This window comes from Nyctibius grandis, chromosome 1, assembly GCF_013368605.1.
Source record: "Nyctibius grandis isolate bNycGra1 chromosome 1, bNycGra1.pri, whole genome shotgun sequence".
Taxonomy (NCBI): domain Eukaryota; kingdom Metazoa; phylum Chordata; class Aves; order Nyctibiiformes; family Nyctibiidae; genus Nyctibius; species Nyctibius grandis.
In genome coordinates, this window is record NC_090658.1 from 19,857,222 (window position 1) to 19,876,432 (window position 19,211).

The 19,211-nt window shown below is 41.6% G+C and overlaps 2 protein-coding genes across 8 annotated transcripts in view; one reads left to right on the forward strand and one right to left on the reverse strand.

The window, feature by feature from the left end:
- Positions 1–4,494: 4,494 nt before the first annotated feature.
- LOC137669442 (cuticle collagen 40-like) lies at positions 4,495–5,046 on the reverse strand. The gene has a single exon (XM_068411920.1). The coding sequence runs from the start codon at positions 5,044–5,046 to the stop codon at positions 4,495–4,497; it is 552 nt and encodes a 183-aa protein (XP_068268021.1).
- The window catches only part of ENAH (ENAH actin regulator), a 101,991-nt gene continuing 87,527 nt past the window's right edge, over positions 4,748–19,211 (forward strand). For 5 of the 7 annotated variants that reach the window (XM_068399419.1, XM_068399434.1, XM_068399451.1 and 2 more), the window contains exon 1: positions 5,018–5,392. In XM_068399419.1, coding sequence (XP_068255520.1) covers positions 5,388–5,392 — 5 coding nt within the window. In that variant the 5' untranslated portion in view covers positions 5,018–5,387. Of the gene's footprint in view, positions 4,819–5,017; positions 5,393–19,211 lie in introns of those variants that run through there. The other 2 variants (XM_068399425.1, XM_068399472.1) reach the window with 2 other exon arrangements.

Consider the following 19,211-nt stretch of genomic DNA (forward strand, 5'->3'; position numbering starts at 1 on the left):
AAGGGAGAACAAAGAACATAATGAATAAATTTTATTGGTAATGCATAAGAAGAATGCAGGCTGGTGGCAAATAAGACCATTAGGGGATAAGAGTATAAAATTAGATGGAAACCAAGAGATGAGATTGGTCTATCGCAGTGGTCCTAAATCAACGTGTCATCTCAGAAACCACAAAAGTCAGCAACTGAGTTGAGGTGAATGAAAGACAAGGGTCAAAACAACAATCATAATTTATCTGAGTGTCAGAAAAGCATTTTTAGACTTAGTGCACAATGCATCAATTTACACTTCATAGACAGTACTTACATAAAAAGAGATTTCAGCCTTCACTGAATGGCCTGCACCTCAATACAAATTATTTTCATGATACTTCTAGGGGAAAAAAGCAATCCCTTTTTATTCAAGGAATTTTCACTTAAATATTTGAGTCTACTGGGAACAGACTGAAAGACACATACTATACTCCAGACTTACATCTACTGAGGCTTGTGGTTAGATTTGCTGATGCTATTTGACTGTACGAGGGGCACCATTAGGAACCTTGGTGGAAAGACGCACAGTGGAAAGCTTCAGCTGTTGTTTTCACTCCTCTTCGGAGGTGCTTGCTGGAAGATCTATGAATTGTTTACTGGTATAACATGGAGCAGGGTATGCTGGTAGGAAGATTGAGGTTCACATTCAGGAGTCAAAGGACTGTGTTTGATAGGAAAAGATTTGCTTTCTTTTCTGGTGATGTTGTTTTGCCTTTTCTACAACAAAACAAAAATATTATTCCATTAAGAAAAGACCTTGCTGGATATTGTTGTTGTTGTTATCTGCTGAGTCTTGCCAACAATTGTTTATTTTAGCATTCTTAAAGAATTTTAGAGATAGTTTACTCCCCCTCCCCCAGATGATGGCTGAGAAATACTGCATAATTTCATAAATAAAAGAAATCTAAAGAGTTTTTGGTTGAAAGCATTTCCTTTAATGGTCTGCTATGCAACACTTCAGCAGTCGGCTGACTAATGGCAACCTGAAATTGAAAATGACTTGGGTGTGAGGGAAAAAAAGAAGAGGACAGGAAGAATTATACTAGCCAGTATATTTTAACCATCTGTATAGTAGTCTGATCCTCATCTTGTTCAACTAACCATGACCTCATGGAATTGGTTCAGGCGTCAGCTCTGTGTCTCGTTCAGAGCAAAAGATACATTTATAAATTAGATTAACATAAATAGTGATGAAAATAATATATTAAATTACTTAATTCACTTCTGTTTTGATAATCTTAGATACTAACAGGAGCACACTGTCAGAGCCGTTTTGTTTCAGTCCACCATTTTTGGAAAGTCCTTCACTATCACCAGAGAGAAAGCTCATGCTTTGTTGTTGCAGTTCTCTCACTTCTATCACATAGTAAATTGCATTTTCTTTCCATACTAGTTCTACAGAAAATAATCCAAAGAATTGAAAGAAAAAATCTTTTTGTACATATTTGAAAACCAGACTCTAGACACATTAAGTAAAAAGAACAATAACCTTCAAAAAACCAAAACCACCAGAAAAACCCACTTCCCCCCCACTCCAGAAACCTCTCTGACTGTGTATCCTGCATTATGCTATTTACAGATCATCACAGAAGGCCAAAGTGATCCTGCATAAGCGCAGCTGTCCTAGGACACTGACTGTGGTAAGACATATGAAGATCTCAGCTACTTTTTCCTCTTAAATACAAACAGACTTTCCAAAGAAACAAAGACTGCAAAGCGGGAAATTGGTTCAGAGAAGATGGGAGAAACCTCACTATGAGAGGAGGGATTAGTCTGCTTTTTGAAGCTTTTAGATTCCCCGAATGTCTTCAGAACATTAGTCATGCATCCTCCTCATGACCCTGTATTAAGGGTGATCCATGCTGATGAGATGCGACGGACTCGGCAGGGTTTGCTCAGGAGTAGCCTGCCAAGCCTCTTGCATCTGGCTGATACTAAACAGAAACACATTCTCTTCTGGTTTATGCCTGGGTGAACCACTTCTCTGGCATTCAAAAAGCCTTCGTTATTCAGGTTGTTTGGAGAGGAGGCACACCATACCACTCAACCTGAGCTGGCTTAGCCTTTGGAAACATCTGAATTCCAGTCCTCGGTTGCAGCTAGGCAGCAGAAAATGCAAGAGGGAGGGATGCGAAGTGGCTTTGGGGTATTCTGAGCTGCTTGGATCTAGAGAAAGGAGGGCACAAACATGGTCCTCGGACACAGATTAGAAGAGCCATTACGTGGCTCAGCCTTGTAAGTTGTCAGGGGCCCCAGGTTATTAGCGTGACACCACCAGCTACGAAGGCTTTCTGTCACATTGTTTTTGTCATTTCCAGAAGAAGGGAGAGCAGTGGGAGGTGATGCGGAGGGCATTAACACCCATACTGTGCTGCTGGAGGATCCCGTCAGCGAGAAAGATAACGGCAGAATCGCACAAAGACTTGGACACATCGAACGATTACAGCTCAAGAACATGCGGGCCCGCTATAAAAGATTACAGATTTCTCAATGCATAATTCAGTATCATAAATATGTACACGACACTAACTCGTTCTTCTGCTAGACTACTTTAATTTCTTGACAATAACATCGCTAAATTGACCTGGAAAGAAAAAGGCACTCAACATTTATAATTGATTTCTGCCCTATATCATTTTGGCTCCCCTCCTTCTCATGTAACTGCTAATATGAAGTTACTGCAGATTTAGTATTTTGTTACAGATTAATTCAATGGGATTTTTGACTAAGCTAGCGTCCAGAATGACTTTGCACTTGGTGACATCTGCGATGCCAGCATGCAAAATTATTCTTCTGGCAGTTTTACAAATTCACAGAGTATGTCTTGAGAAATCCAGCTATGACCGTATCTGATCTGGCTAAGAACACCAAGTAATATAACACAAATAACGATAATAGTTATTTTGCAGGAGTAACAGCTTCTGGCTATTTTCATTCCCTCTCAGGCAGACTTGTAGCCCGGGCATACTTTCAGTGTTTTTTATATACCTGTCACAGTCAAACTTCTTTTATATTTGACTAATATGACCAAACAGTTGTATCGGAACGGTCACGTTATGATCCTGATTTTTTCTGGTATAGAACAACCGGGATCTTAGAACAAAATCCTTCTTCTTCCAACCACCTCCGCCATTTCTTCTACTGATTTATCTGCTGAAGCCCAATAGATATGTACATAGATATATCAGTTAGATATAGATCTTAACATTTATATTTGGCTGTCTTCAAGATACTTTTCACTGTCAGAATGGCTTTCTTTTCAAACCTTTTATTCAGAGGATGTTCCGGTGAGAGGAAGCCCAGATCTTAATAAATTCATGATTCCTTAAGAACTGAGGTCCACTGTCAGTCTTTAAGAGTCCTCAGTATTTGCTGGAAGCAATTAAGGTAAATCTATTTACCAGATTCAATTGTGTCACCTATTTTGGACTGTGTTTACGTTGTTGTCAAAGGTACCCACTTAATTGTTAAGAGTACGATGCTGCTTTTCTTCTGATTACTCATCTGCATTTTGTGATTCACCTCTACTGCAACATTTTCATTGACATCATCCCTATGCCAGTAAAAACATGTTAATTTTCTTACTAAACTGTTATTCATTAGCTTCAGAGTTTTCAGAGCCTGTCCTTTTTCCTGAATTAGTATTTTCTAACAATTGACCATTTTTTTCATTGACTAGCTCCTCTCTTACTGCGTTACTCACACCATTAATTGACAATGGATGATCCTGCCTCATATCATACTGGTCAAGGAAGCGGTTGTACGCACAGTGTCAAATAACTGAGATTCAGGGTAAAAAAACTTCAATGTGTGAAACGTAGATCAGAAATATGTAAAGAAGATATGTATGTATTTCTAAAATTCTTTACCTTTTTATGTCTCAAGGTCTACAAATTTATAAAGAAGATATATATACACATTTCTCACGTACAATACATTTTTAATAACTAAACCCTAGAAAACGCTGGTATTTGTTAGGGAAAAATTAAATCAGAGATGCAAAAGCACTATGATGCCTTAATGTCATTGGAAATTGCAAAGATACTTGCTCATCACTTCTGTTAACGGAGACGAAAGAGAATGGGTATTTGTCGCTTGACAGAAATGAGCTGAACACGAGCTGGGCTGACGTTACACACGCCGTGTGTTGGATCCGCTGGGAGTACTAACAGCAAAACGTAACTCTGGATTTAGCACAGACGCGGGGCTAGCGGAAGATGTACAGCTGAAATAACGTTCCTGTATCCCTGAAAACGTGCCCTAGGCCACACGCTTCCGAGGGCAGAGAAGGGCCATTGGAAGAGCCACACAGACCCAGAGTAATTTACCTGCCGAGCTCACGCCACGGGCTATGTGCTCTCCTACGCACAGACCCCAACCTTACCGCTACACACTCCAGCGGACAGACCCCGGCGCAGAGGGGCCGGGGCGCGGAAGGGGAAGGGTCTGCTGATGGACGGCTTCACCACCGGCCTTGGCGAGCCCGAAGCACCGAGCTCCGCCGGCCGGGACGCGGCTCTGTGGGGGCCCCGCCGCTCCGGGGCGTCTCCCGGGCGCCGGGCCACGGCACGGGCCCCACCACCGGCACCCCCGGTTCCGCTTCCCCCGGCCCGAGGGGCGGGCCGGGAGCGGGGTCTCGCCGCGGTGCCCTGCCCCGCCTGTCCCCCGGCCCCGCAGGACAATGGCACGGGCCGCTGGGGAACGAGCTGTCGCAGGCGACCGCTTGTCCCGAGGGCGGGCTGAAGAGCAGCTCCCGGGGAGGCACCGCCTCACCTGAGGACGGACGGTAGGTGGGTCCGCCCGCCCCCGCGCGGGGCCGCTGAGCCCCATTCACCCGCACAGGCGGCAGCGGGGCGGTGGGCGCGGCCTCCGCGTCCCGCCCCTTCCTCCCGCCCCCCCCCGCCCCGCCGCGTCCCCCGTCCGCCGCTGCTGCCGCCGCGCCCCCCGCCCGCCGCCGCTCCCTCAGGCCCGCCGGTGTCTCCGGCCTCCCCCGCGCTCCCCCCCGCCCGCCCATTCTCCCTCCTCCTCCCCCTTCCCTTCCCGCGCGTTGGTTCGCTCCTCCCCGCCCCTTTCCCCCACCTCGCTCTCGTCCCCTCCCACCCCCCGGCTCCCCGCGGTGGTCTGGCCCGGCCCGGCGGCGGAGGGAGCGGCGGAGACGGGCGGGGAGGCGCAGGCGGCCGGGGGGGTCTCGCTGTCCGTTGACGTCTTGTTGTCCGTTAACGCCTCGCTGTCCGTTAACGCCTCGCTGTCCGTTGACGCGCCAGCCCCTGCGGAGCGGCGAGGAGCGGAGCGGGGCGGGGGAGAGAGCGGAGCGAGCGAGGAAGCGGGAGCGGCTCCGCGACCCCGGGCAGCACCATGAGGTGAGGGGCCGGCCCCGTGAGCGAGCGAGCGGGCGAGCGGCGCGGGGGGGTGGTGTCTGTGCCCTCTGCCTCTAACGCTCCACAGCCGTGAACCGGGGGGGGGAGTCTCTCGGCCGGCGGCGGGGGCCGGGCTGAGGGGAGCCCCGCGGTGGGGGAGGGGCCCATTGTTAGTGGCGGGTGGGGGAGGGGCGGCCCCGCCGTCCCCGTCCCCCGCGGCGGCGAAGTTGCACTCGGGGGGCAGCAGCGGGGCCCGGGCCGGGGTGAGGGCGGGGGGGGGGCGGCCCCGCTCCGGCGCCTCCTCCGGGCTGGCCGCGGCGGTGCGCGCCGGCACGGCGGGAGCCCCGGCCGCCCGTCTCCTTTCTTTCTCTCCCGGTGTGGTGTTTTTTCCCCCCCCCCCTTCCCCTCCGCCTTCCCCGGCGCGTGTTGCATTGCAGCAGCAGCAGCAGCTGGGCTTTTCCCTGGGTGATCAATAAAGAGGCGTCGCGGGGAGCGGGGGGGGGAATCCCCCTCTCGGCAGCCGGGAAAGTGTCGCGTTTGGAGCTTTCGGATGTAAACACTGAGGTGGCCGCGGCTGGGGGCCGGGGGAGGCGGCGCGGAGGGAGGTGGGTGCCTGCCTGCCTTCCTGCCGGGGACTCCCGCTCCCCGCCGGCTCATTCATTCGGAGGCGATTTTCTGCCTCCCTGGCCCGTCCCCCTCCCCTCAGCTCTCTTTAGTGCCTGCTCTGTTTCCATAATCTTCTCGCTGGATTGGTGCAGGACCCGCTGAGAAATGCGGCTGGGGAGCCCGAGCGCTGCCCTGGCTCTGCGGGGACGTTGTGCTCCCTGTAGGCCTGTCCCTCAGTGAAACTGCGGGGAAACAGAGTTACTCTCGTTTTTTTTGTGTGTTTTTTTTTTTTTCTTCTCCCCTGGAAGATACTGCCTGGCTTGCAGTTGGATTTGAACCTTCTTTGTCTTAAAGATGACCGTAAGTCATGAGGTCCTTTGGAGTATAACTCGGCAAGATTCGTGTGATGAAAATCAGCCAATTCCTCTGCTGCAACAAACTGACGAGCCGTTAGAATTCTCTGTAAATGACAGTAAAATCCTAATTACATTCTTTGAACTTAAGGGTGTCGTTGTCGTCCCCCCTCCCCAGTCTGTGTACACCTTCAACGGTAGCATTGCAGCGGGAAGCATGGGAACAATCTCCCTGCTGTGTTGTTTAGAATTGTGTTCTTTATTTCCCTCTAGTTTTCTTTGTTAACTGTAGATATTTATGTCCTGTGTTATTTTAAGCTTTGTTTTGTCTCGTGATAATTTATTTTCACTTATTCATGTTGCTCATGTAGAAGTCAGATGCCCTGCAAATAAAAAGTTACAGCTTACAAAACTTACAGTTCATACCCAGATCCTTTGAACAAGAGGGGTTTTTTTTAATTATCCTGACAGTCTTTAACACAATGACTGCTGTTAATCTAGCAAGAGTTGGCATAAATATTTTGAGAAGCCTTGTATAAATTTGGTTTTCGTACTGACAAAAAGTACTTTAATAGTGCGGGTGATGCCGAGTGAAGTAAGCTATACCAGCAAGACTGCTCTTTCGCTGATGTAACTGTATGTGTGCTAGGACTTCTGCCAGCTTGGAGGAAGCACAAGTATTTCTCTTAACCAGTGTAACAGGAAAGTGTCTAGGTTGAACCTACCCTTAGGTTGCTTATTTAGATGTTTGAATAGTTGACTTGAAGCAGTTAGTAAATATAGGCAAATGAATATATTATAGCTCTGAAATTTCCTACCTGCTCGTGAGTGCAAAGCGTTAAGCTGGTAAGAGGGAAGTGTAGTTGCGAGCTGGATGGTCACTCTGAGTGGTCATTGGGTATTTCAAAGAAATCTGACTTTGAGAACACTCATTTCAAGCCTTTCGAAATAAGAAGCAAACTGTACCAATTAAACTACACAGGCTAAGAAAATGATGTGGTTAAAGAAGTATTTTCTCTCTATGGAGGCACTATTAAATTGACTCAGTTTTAATTGGTCCGACTCCAGTACAATGGCAAGCTTTCACTGCACGCTGTCTCTGTGGACTTGTTTAGACTAGGATTGACGGTATATTTCTGAAACATGTTTAAACAGTATCTTCACGCTGTATTTTGTTCAGGCAATGTCTTTTAATGCATATTTGCCGGTCAAGTTATGACTGGGGAGGAGTGCCAAGGCGGATGGGACAAGTGATCAGTTGTTTCATATATAGCTCCTCTGTTTGCAGGTGGTGTTAAATCTTAGCAGCTAATACTAAAAACATACTTTTGACATGATACTGATGGTCTCCTGGAATGCATAAACTGCATTCTGCCATTGCTGTTCTGCAGGTAAGTATGCAGTTGATGCTCCAAAGAACAAAAGAAATAAATACTAGAAATTCTGAGATGAGCTGGGGGGAAAAAAAAGCAAGCCCCCAGTTTCTGTTCTGTCCTTTGGCACATACATGTGCGAGAGCCTGTTCTTCAGCCAATGTGAGCCTGAACTAATTCTGATGATTTCATGTTAAGATCTCACACCTTGTCTGGGTGGTTGGCTGGTCAGTTACCAAAGAGCAAACTGGTTTTCCTTATGTCAAATAAAACTAAACATCATCGTAAAGAGCATCTTCTTCTTATAAAATAAACAGCAATTCAGTAGGACACAAACAGCAGCAGTACACAAGAATTAATTCTTGCAGGTCTGTTTTGTATTTGAATTAAAATTATATGCTATTTGAGTAGCATCTGTTAGGGGTTTTAGGTTGCTGATAAACTTTGAATATTAAATATCCCAGTTAAATGGTCTACCCTAAGTATGAAGTTACTTGGTTCAGGAGCCAACTTGAATCGGGCTTGTGTGTTTCTGTGTCCCCCGCTGTAGGTAAACAGCCGATTCCCATGAACACCTGTTGTTCTTATTGTATTGTGGCTAGCTGACTAAGTACTGCTCTTAATATAGTTTCCTGAATGCACTTATCTCATAATAGGTATCCAGGAATAGGCATATTCAGTGAGGTTTCCATTTACTAGCTGACTGGAATGTGGTGGGGGGAAAAGGTAGTTAAGATCTAGGTAACAACACAATTTGGTGCCTTGGTTCTAGTGATAGCATAACTTCCCATCGTATTCATACAAGAAAGAACATGTGTGAACAGACTTCTATGGAAGCATATGTTGAAATCCGTGTTATGGAAGCTGATAAACGTAACTCTACTGCTGGGGTTGGGATTCTACAGTGAAGGTTAACTGACTTCTCTTAAATTTTTTTTTTTGGTATCTAGCTCATTTTGTATACTAACTCCAATAAAAATAAATGAGCTTTCCAAGATACTGACTTTTTTTTTAATCAAACTGTACAGCCTTCTCTTGGGATTACTACATCCATTTCTTTGTGTGGGAAAGAATTGTTTTTCATTAGTGTGCTAGTCAGAAAGCAGACTGCTTAGTCTGGTTTCATTACTCAAGTTGCAGGAACTGGGACAGAAACTGTATTTTTTTAGAGTTTTAAATTCTAGTATTTTCAGAGCCCAGTGTATTAATTTGTGTTTACCATGGGCTACTATGTGCATCCTATGGGTGAATGTTCATTCTGTATTTAGATAAGGCAAGCAGCTAAATTATTATAGATTCTGAGTTTTCAGAAAATCATGTCATATCCTCACTTGTGTTTTCAAGATAAAAAAGCTACATTTGTGGTCTCTAAACCATATTAATATTTCTACTTACTTACACTCAGCAGCTTTTCTGCTCAAGTGTGTTGCTTTAGAATGTAATTCATGTTATCATTTAAAAGTCAGTGTATCTTGTGCCTGGGTTAGTAAGTCTTCATTATATTTTAAATGTTGTGCTAAGATATCCAATACCATACTCACTGTTTTTTTACATCTTTAATACATGAGTGAAAGCCCACAGCAGAAGTAACAAAACATGTACCTTCATTAGGACTAGGAATTCTTGAAGGAACCCACACACGTTTCCCAGGGTTTCCAGAAAAGTGGGTATACAAGAGCATTGTATTATTAGTGACAGTAGTATGGTTCAGTCTACTGCAGTAACTGCAGTTATTTAAGGTAGTAAAATACCAGAGTAACAAAGCCATTAATTTCAATGGTGGCATTACGTTATTGTGTACATCAATCTGTAAGGTAACACTGTGGAATTGTGCCTTTGCTTTAGTTATAATACTTGCACGAATAGCATATTTGAAGTAGAAAGCATAATTTAGTTGAGAAATATTTGACAAAATGTTGGAAGTGCAAGCAGGCAGTTAAATTAGACTGGATACGCATAACTGCAACCAGTACAGTTCCTAAAATTGCTCATATCTCAAGGGTAAAATTGGTGGTTTAGGCAGTTTTTTTTTCAGGTGAATGCAAGAATTCAGGTTACTTTCCTTGTTCTTAAGTAAACTAACAGATGGACTGAGTCATCTGTCTGATAGAAGTGCGGTCTTTAGCTAGCACTTTATTTGTGACAGTTGCAAGTAATTTTTGGATGGGTTGTTTCTGCCCACCTGATATGGGATCTGACAACTGTTTTGCCCTCAAGGTCTCTGGATAGTTTAGTGAATTATTTTTGATAGTAAAAGTATAAGTCTTTAAAAGATTACTGTGTGAATGGAGGGTGCAGGAATCAGAATACAAATTTTTTTAGAATAAGCTATTTATGACCATCTTAGCAATTGTGTTGTCAGCCTCTAAAAATTAGAAACAGTCTGGGAGGGTGTGTAATTCAGGAATGCTCTCTGGAAGGGTATGTACAAGTTTTTTCTTGACTCTAATTCAGGACTTCATGTTGTTTGTTGTTGGAGGTCAGAAAACAAGACCGAGTTAGTGTCCTGCTTCAGACCACTATAGTGTAAAAGTCTTTTTTTCTACGCTGCCATAAAAAGGAGGGGAATTATTCTTCCAGCACCTGTTTCAGCGGATGCTTTGCTAGCACACTTATGCCCTAAGTGACGTATCACGGTGCTGCCTTAGGCATGTGATTGGCAATACTTAGTAATGAGAACTGCTTCTTGCCATGCTAGTGCATTTCATGCAGAACTATTACAAAAGCAGGTTATTGAACCACTGGATAGAGTCATTTGCTTTCATTACTAGAGAGCAAATGTATTTTGTGAAACAGAATTATTCCTTTCTTTGCTTTGACCTTTCATCTACAATTTCTCTTGACAGTTCATGCTTGCTCCGCTCAGCAGTGTAGAAATGCACGTGCCAACTCTCTAAACATCCAGACATGTTTAGGTTTTAAGAGTGCTGTAGTGTTGAGGGAAAGCAGAAGATACGTGCTTTTTATGTTTGATTCAAAAGTTTTGACTTTTAGCAGTAGCTGAAAGTAAATGTAGCAGAGACAGAAGTCACACAAGCCTCGTTGAACAGCTTCAATATATTTTAAGTATTTTTTGATGATACCTACCTCACCTGCCACCCCCCCCCCCCCCTCCCCTTTCCCTGCCAGTCCTTGTGAATTGTATAAAACTACCTTGTCTTCTTGGGCTGTTGGCACCTCTCAGCATTTATACAGGAGCAAAGCCACTTTTATATCTGTCAGTATTTAAACCTGCCAGATGAAAAGCCGGTGTTGCGTTGCTGCTGTCCCTCCCTTGCCCTAACTTCCCACTTGTTCTCACAAACCTGGAGGAGAACGAGGTTTGTATGTAGCTTTTTTGTTGAATAGCATACAGAATCTTTTTTCCCCATTTAGAAATGGCTGCACTACCTGATTTTAACTTTCAGATTTTCTAACTTAAGAAATTAAAATATATATCTAAGTAACTGAGTCGGAAGTAGTTTTACCTCGTTTTAAGATGCTCTGTACCAATACAAGTTTTGGAGGAAAACGTTAAGTTTTATTTCGGATACTCGTAATTAATTGTTCTAATAATTGATAAGCCTCTCCCCTACTATGTCTTACTACAAGTCTCCTTTACTGTAGCTATTTCACGACTAATGTTTGAAAAGTTCCAAAAAAGAATGTGAAAATCATGCTTACTGCCTTTTGACAGTGTTACACATGTGCTGCTCTGAACATTACAGTTCTGTAGACACTTATGGGCAGCTTATGGAACTGCTCCATGAGAGAAGGTGTGACATTTTCCTGGGTATGCTGCCCAAATGCTAGTGAGAGCCCGGTGGAGAAAACGGGACTGTTCAATGTGACGTGAGATGAGTTGTCAGTCTACTTTGGATTAGTCTTTCCAGTTGAACTGCTAGTAATAAGCACACGTTTTGGGAATCAGTGCACAAGTTCATGTGAGGAGTTGAGGTAAGGTTCTGTTGCCCTCCGTGAGTAATCTTTAGGCAGAACTCATTGAAAGAAAACACGATCAATATTCAGGCAAAAAAAAAAAATCTGCTATTAGTTTCACGTATTGAAAATTCTCCAGGCAAAGCTGGCTTATATAAAAGAAGAACAGTAGAAACTATTTCACTTTAGTCCAAAACTAGTATGCTGCTTTGCTAAGTGTGTAGGTTAGTGGTGTGGGTTTTTTTCTTCTATTTTTTTTTCTTTTCCTTTTTTGTTTTTTAAATTATGGTAAAGAAAGGTGCTGACACCCAGTGAAGTATGGGAGATAGCAGTGGAAACTGATTGCACTCCAGAGGGTTATGCAAAAATGCTACTTTGCTGGACTGGTGTGCTGCCAGAAATAACTCTTGAAACTCCTAGTTTGCAGCACAAACAAGATGGGAAGGGTTTTGTTTCAAAGGGTCTCTCATTCTTGTGTTATTCTTCACAAATTTGAAACTTATTTTTTGTTTCCTGAATCAGGTTACTAAGTAATATATACTTATTGCAAATTCCATGAAGAAGGTGAGGTGGTTGTGTGTTCCCAGTATACTAGCCACCTAGTTTAAAAAAGGAAACGTTTTAGAATGTGGGAATTAAGCAGAATAGTAAAAGAACAAGAGTAATCATTGGTATAGCTAAAGCCTCTATTATGCCTTAGTTGCAGTTTTGTAACAACTACAGAAATATTTTAGTTTTCTTTCTAGAGGAAATATGTTTCTATGGATGTGTCATTCTCCTTAAAGCAACTTCTTAAAATATAGTTTAATATGTAGAATTTTTTTAGGCCACTGAGCTGTCACTTGATTGCAGGTTACTGTACAGTGATAGCAGATTTTTAACGAAACACTTTGAAGGGCATGTATTTAAGGGAACATTTTATTGTGGTCTCATCTGGCTACTGATAAATGCTTTTATATTTCAGTTGTATAGACCAGTATATGTCTTCGTATGTGGTCAAATCTGCTAGGATTGTATATATTGTGGAGCCTTCCATTTAAGTTGCATTTTTTTCTTATTGCATGAGATTGAAAATGCAAATACTAAATGGGAAGATGATTGGGATCCTGTTGTACTTCACGAATTTCCAACAAAACTTTCAATACTGTTGTGTTAGTGGTATTTTTACTGGCATCGGTGGAAAGAGGCGGTGAGTATTTTTAGGTTCCATTCAGCTTTCTGGTTGGCTTTGCGAATCTGACGTAAGCGTATGCTGTGAGTAAATCTAGGCCTTGAACCTGGTAGTGTTGCTGCTTAAATTTCTAGCTCTTGAAATAGCTTTTGTTAAATACGTTTTTCAGGTAGCAAGCTTCCAACTATAGGCTAGAAAGAATTTTTCCTTTCTAGCTACTGTAGATGTTCATGTCAATACTGTGTTACAATGAACAATATACACTGCTATTTGTTCTGAAAACTTGTTTTCTCTGTATATTTTCCTGTTCTATAAAAATCTCTTTCGCCTTCTTTGCTTTCTTTTAAGAGTCTGGAGTCTTTTCTAAACAATGCATAGTGATGTGTACACCTTTTATTTCCTCTCCTGTGTTGAACTCTTGTTGATATTGGAGGAAAGTGTATGATCCTTTTGGCAAACCTTAGTCCGTTAAACAATGCTGACTCTTCTATAAAAGTACTCAGCCTAAGTTAATGGAACAGATTTTTTTTTTTTTTTAAATTGTTGGATTTGTGCTTAAAATTGAACACAGTGAAGCTTTACTAGAAAACTTGTACTGTGTTCTTGAACGCATTTACAAAGCCCATTTTTTAGAAAACTGCACTTGGCTACTGTGGATTAAGTTAAATGGACTTCACAACTTCAGAATAAACAGTTATCTATTGTCTGAAATAGATGGTGTGGCCAGACTGACAAAACAGTGGAACCTAATCTAGATGGACCTAATTAAGGCAGAGATAATAAAGTAGTGAGTGACAGTGCTGTTAGGAAAATGATCAGTGCTGAAGCTCAGCATTTGTATGTGTAAGTCTAATCACTGAACATATTGCTTAAGAACAGGTATAGTTTGGTTGTAGTTATGTACTACTCCAGCAAAAATACTGAATTTTTTTTTTAAATTATTTTTGGAGGTACTTGTTTCTAGTTCAGAATACTCCTGCTTTGATAAAAGTCTCTGAATATAGTCAGAACTCAAGAAGCTACTATTTATTATATTTGAATTTATTGTTTTACAGTGAAGTATTTAGTCGAATCACTTTGGTGTGAGTAGAGCAGCAGGATGGTGGAGGAAGTAGCTGATGCTTTGTATCTCCGTTTAGTGTGTGTATGTGTATGAAATAAACATCTTTTGAACACAGGGCTGCCTTCCTAGTCAGATATGAACCATCTGGTCAGAAACAGAGTTTGGAGACAGTAGTCACTGTATATAGTAGTCACTGCTTTTCTCTTGGTTAGAGCCTGCTGTTTGAGGGGTGAGTGAAGACATGAAAGACCTGTCCTGTTCAATGTTCTTCTGACCAAGAAAAGACTGAGGAGAATCTAGCAGGGAATCCTTGTCTAATCAAGAGTAGGAGGAGGAGCAGACGAATGGCCAGAGCGCTTGAGTAGTAAGTTGTTGCTAATAAACTTAAGCAGAAGTTGAATCCAGTACTTCAGCTGTTTTTCAGCATTACATGTTTTGAAGAGTAATTGAAAATGAGGTTTCGTAGCATTTCAGTGGTCTCGTTGGGTTTTTAGCTACTGTCTGGAAATGCAGTAGTGGGTTTCAGATGAGAATTTTGACTTGAGATTGAGGGAGAGAAGACCAAAGCATCAAATACATAAAAGAAGTAAATTAAACAAATTTTGCACCCTAAAGATCTCATGCTGTAATCTCAAGGATTGTGGTACTACCATTGTTCTAGTTTCCACAATATGGTGTGATGAATCTAATAGCCTTTAGTTTAGTGATTAGCTCAGTTAACTGCATCATATATGAGTTACTCTAAAAATTAGTACTGCTGAACTTTATATCTGACCTTACAACTAAGTTGTGAGGTGACGAGATACGGAGTGCTGGGTTCAGGGACTTCATTTTGTATTTTGCCAATATCTTAGTCTTTTCATAAAGTTTGGAAGACCATCTCAGACTTCTTGGTTTGGCATACAATACAGGCAACTTTAAAACCAAAGGGTATTCCTGTATATTTTTTATTTGCTGTACATTTCTTATTCACTGAAAAAACAGTTCTCTGTTCCTGTAACTGCCACTGTTTCCGACAGTAGCTAAATCCGCAAATGGATGTCAGTAAGATAAACACAAAGGTTGTCTTGCAGGTTATGAATACTGTTGCTGTAGCTGTGTTGCTCTAAGGATATAAACAAGACAAAGGTTTTATAGGGAGAGGCAATATCTTTTATTAGATCAACTGCTGCAGTGGTGGGGAACGGGACACGGGCAAGCTTTCAGACATTCAAGTGACGAGTTCCTGAGAAAGTTATTCAATTCTTTGGAGACACCATGTGGAGATTTTGCACTGTGTGGATTGTTGCAGGCATGTTGCAGATACAGGTAAATGTTGATGTGTGTTTTGTTTTTTTAGGTAGCTCGTACCTTTGATGTCTGACCTAATAGCAATATTTGACATAATCCTTATTTCAAAGAATAAGGAATTAGGGGCTTGAAAACAGGTAGACCGCTGTAGGATACTATTTAAATTGCCATTTGTTTTTGCATTACTCTGCAAACATGATGTCTGCATAAAGGCAGTGGAGATTGCATTGCAGAGAAAATGTCAAAAAGTAAAACTGTGAAAATACTTCTCAAATGTGACTATTCCTGTGTAAAGTGTGAAGATGTATTTTCCTTTGAAGCATCTGACTACTGGGAATCTCTGGGAAAAAAAAATGCTCAAGAGTGCCTTGTTTGAGGAGCCCATCTGTGTTATTGTGTGGGGACGTGGTCTTGGTCACTAGTGTGACTTGTGTATAGTAAATCTGTAGGATGCAGATGAAAGTGGATTGCATTGCAAGGGCTGCATCATTAGACATGACTAATGTTTAATGATAGCTAATAGTAGGATTTTATTTTTGCCCCGTTGAAGTCCCTAGTTAGTCATCACAGGATAGAAGAGTGTTCAATTAAGCTAGTTCTGAATACTCTGAGTATCTTGCCTTCAATTCATGTGTATCCTTTTCTTAGGGCAGATGGATGCAAAACTAGCAACTCTCCTCTTACACTCTTCCCTGCCCCAACAATAAAAAGAAAACACTGTTTCTCATACGTACTTAACCTCTGTGTGCTGCCTATGTATAAAGGTGTTCACTTGTTTAGGATTCCCAATATTTGATGCACAATCTTCACCTACAGTCAGGTATCTGATTTCTCTCTGGTCTGTTCTGTGGCTCACTAGCTGTGAATGAAGAGGGAGAGAAGTGACTGTATGGTATGAGAAGTCCTTAGCTGTTTTGAATTGGGAGGTGTTTGTAAGCTTGTTCATTAATGGTATGCTTTATGTTATCTAGGCCTTATATAGTAAGACCTTCGTAACCTTTTTCGTTAACTTGTTCTTCTAAGTAAAATGCACATATTTTGTAAGTGATGTTACGATGAAGACTGAGCTGTTAGTGTAACTCTTAGGAATGCTTTCAGGTTTTGGTGATTTATATAGTGGCAGTCTTGGTATTCAACATCCATGTATTTGAAATCTTGCATTTTTTCCTGCTAGATTGAACTGAGCTCCCTGTCTTCAAGTAGGTCTGCAGTTGGGGTGGGTGTAGCGAGTGGACTCAACCCAAAGCCCAGTCATTAGATATTTTGGTTGTAACTCTCAGGGAGCTTACCATGGTCTTGTCTGGGAATGGAGAGGGCTTTTTAAAAAAAAACAAAGAAACGAAAAACTGAGAGAGGAATCTCCCCAATTTGGTGTTGCATATGTTCATATAACTTATGATGTATCAGTGTATCAATTTCCCAACCAGTTGAGTGATCATAATTTTCCTATTCTTCAGGGAAGGGGGAGAGATTTTTTGCAATTTGTACTGTCTTACAAAAAACTTTCTCTCCCGTGAAGAGGAACACAGTTTAAATGTCTACATATAGTTTAGCTTCAAAATTCATAACAGATCTTAAATTCAAAGTAGTTTGGGTTGATGCTCATTTTTATTTTTTTGTAAAACAAAACCAGCCCCCCAAACAAACACACAACACAAACAAAACAAAGCAAAACTATTTAGACATAAAGCCATAGGCTTTTCTTGTAGAATTTGAGAGCTTTAATTTTTTTTATGTAGTATGACAAAATTCTGGTCTAAAGTGATGAAAGCATTCCACACTTAAGGATGGAAATTTTATGCATCTAAGAACTTTTTCTTGGACATTACTGTAGAATTAAAATGTTGCTGGCCATATGCACTGTAGCACTGAATTTTCTCTCGGCAGCACCATACCCTACAACCATTTAAATGTACAAAATCATTTTAATGTAAAACAGAGTAAGTGTTGGACATAGCATCTTTGGTTAGATTGGTGTCGAGGGTAATGTTTATGCCGTGGATGTTCTGTTTCTCAGGAAGACTGGGGTTAATTGTGGCTTGGCAAGTAAAAAAAAAAAGTTCCATATTGTTTTTCTGCAGTAGATTCCTGTTGCTATGCAACAAACAGAATGTCACTTAGTCCAGGAGATATTAAATTTGTATTCCCAGCACATATCTCTGCACGTTCCTGATATACTTTAACAGGAGGGTATGGTTCTGACTTCCCGTAGGACTGGGGTACGAAGTGTATATTTGAGTTTCTGTTCCGGTGCTTGCTGTAGCTGCGGTGACGTCAGCGTATTTGCAGAGCCTTTCTTTGTTTTCGGGTGGATGGGACACCTGTGCAATGCCATCAGGCTTCCGACCAGACAAAAAGGGGTGGTGGTTATCTTCCCCGAGGTGGGGTGGTATTGCCAAGCAACGTGTTAGGACTTCAAAAGGGAGAAATTTCTTGTGTGGAAAAAAAAAATATCAGGCTATGAATTCTGAAAACCTTTAAATGTGAAGCACAGAAAGGTAATGCAGATGGCACTATATGAATCTTTAAACCAAAAGGTCCAGTTAATTTTTAACGATTAGAAATAACTTTGATATTTGAGTATGTTGATACCTCCCCACTCCCCCCACTGCTAAAACCAACCAATCTCAGCGTCCAAACTCTTTACATTCGCTCTAGATGGATTCTGGAATAAACGTTTAGAGCGTGTTTGGGAAAATTACCTTCTATGGCTTTGTAATTGAACCAGTAATTAAGTAATGGACAAATGACAACATCTGGTAAGGCATTATTTTATAATCTAGTTAGACTTCCATAGTGGAAAAGAAGGCAAAAATATTATTTGAAAGCTAGAAGGATGTTAATTTGATCTTTGTTTCAAAGGCTGTCATGCGATATAGATGACTGAAATACAGAAATTTGAAAGCTGCGGATTTTTAGTACTGTGCTTTTAAGAACAAAATGCACGCGTTGTCTTATGTGCTATGACGTTTATCCTATATAATAATCGTCTTATTTTAAGCAGTTCTCTGAATTTCATTGTGGATTTTGAAAGCCAGCTTTACAAAATCTAAGATGAAATTGAGTTAGATACTAAAATTAGCAAGTCAAATATTGTCACTTTTTCTGCTCTTAGAATTGAAATATGCCATTGTCTAACATCTCTTTAAATTGTCAGTGTGAAGTAGATTTGTAAGTAACTGGGTTTTCTTAATGTTATTGTAAATTTGCTTACATGTGTGACCTCTTGATAAAGCAGAAGTCGAAAGGAAGAGTCAAAATGAAGTTAGGAAAGATTCAAAACATCTCTCAGTACTATCCTCTTGCTCGTTTTGCCAAGGGGATGCCTCTAATATATAAAGCATCCTTAAAGGAGCAAGCAGCCTTAATAATACCATTTTCTTTCTTGTAGTCTGCTGCTTAATTCAGAGCTCAGTGCCAGAGCATTGCAAGCCTGTTCCCAGGCAGACCCAATAAAAACTTCTCTGTGTACACAAAAAGAACCTGATGCAACCTAAAAAAATTCTTATGGCATTCTGTATTTGGTGAGATCAAACCTGAGCTCTGTTACAGTGAAATAATTTAAAGACATGGCTGGGGATACTTGGGGGCTTTTTGCTTTCTTGTTTGGGAAGATGAATCCTTGCTTCTGTTGCAGAACTGTTTGGCGAGAATGAGAGTACCGCCTGTGGCTTTCAGTGCTATGGTGACTTGTTTTAGTGGTATCTTTTGGCACAGGAAACAGTAGGAATTCATAAAACTGCCTCCTCTTCTTGAGGAGGGGGCAGAAAGTAATTTAATTGCGAAGCTAACAGTTTTATCTGTAACTTCAAGGAAATGAACTTATTTCAATCTATAGAAGGGAGAAGTTTAAAATATGCGCAGGAAATGGGGAAATTGGAGATTAAGTTATAAGTAGTACATTGGTAGGCTACTTGGGTAGGGAACTCAAAGTAGAAAATGGATGTTCTGAAAACACTCTGGTTGTTGGACAAAGTTAAATGCTTTAAAATACTAATCAATTTATTTTTATCTTCAGGTGTCTAAACTACCCCTCCACTTTTATCTG

Excerpts from the sequence above, each read along its gene's own strand:
- LOC137669442 (XM_068411920.1), bottom strand. The coding sequence starts at position 5,046 with ATGGGCGGGCGGGGGGGAGCGCGGGGGAGGCCGGAGACACCGGCGGGC.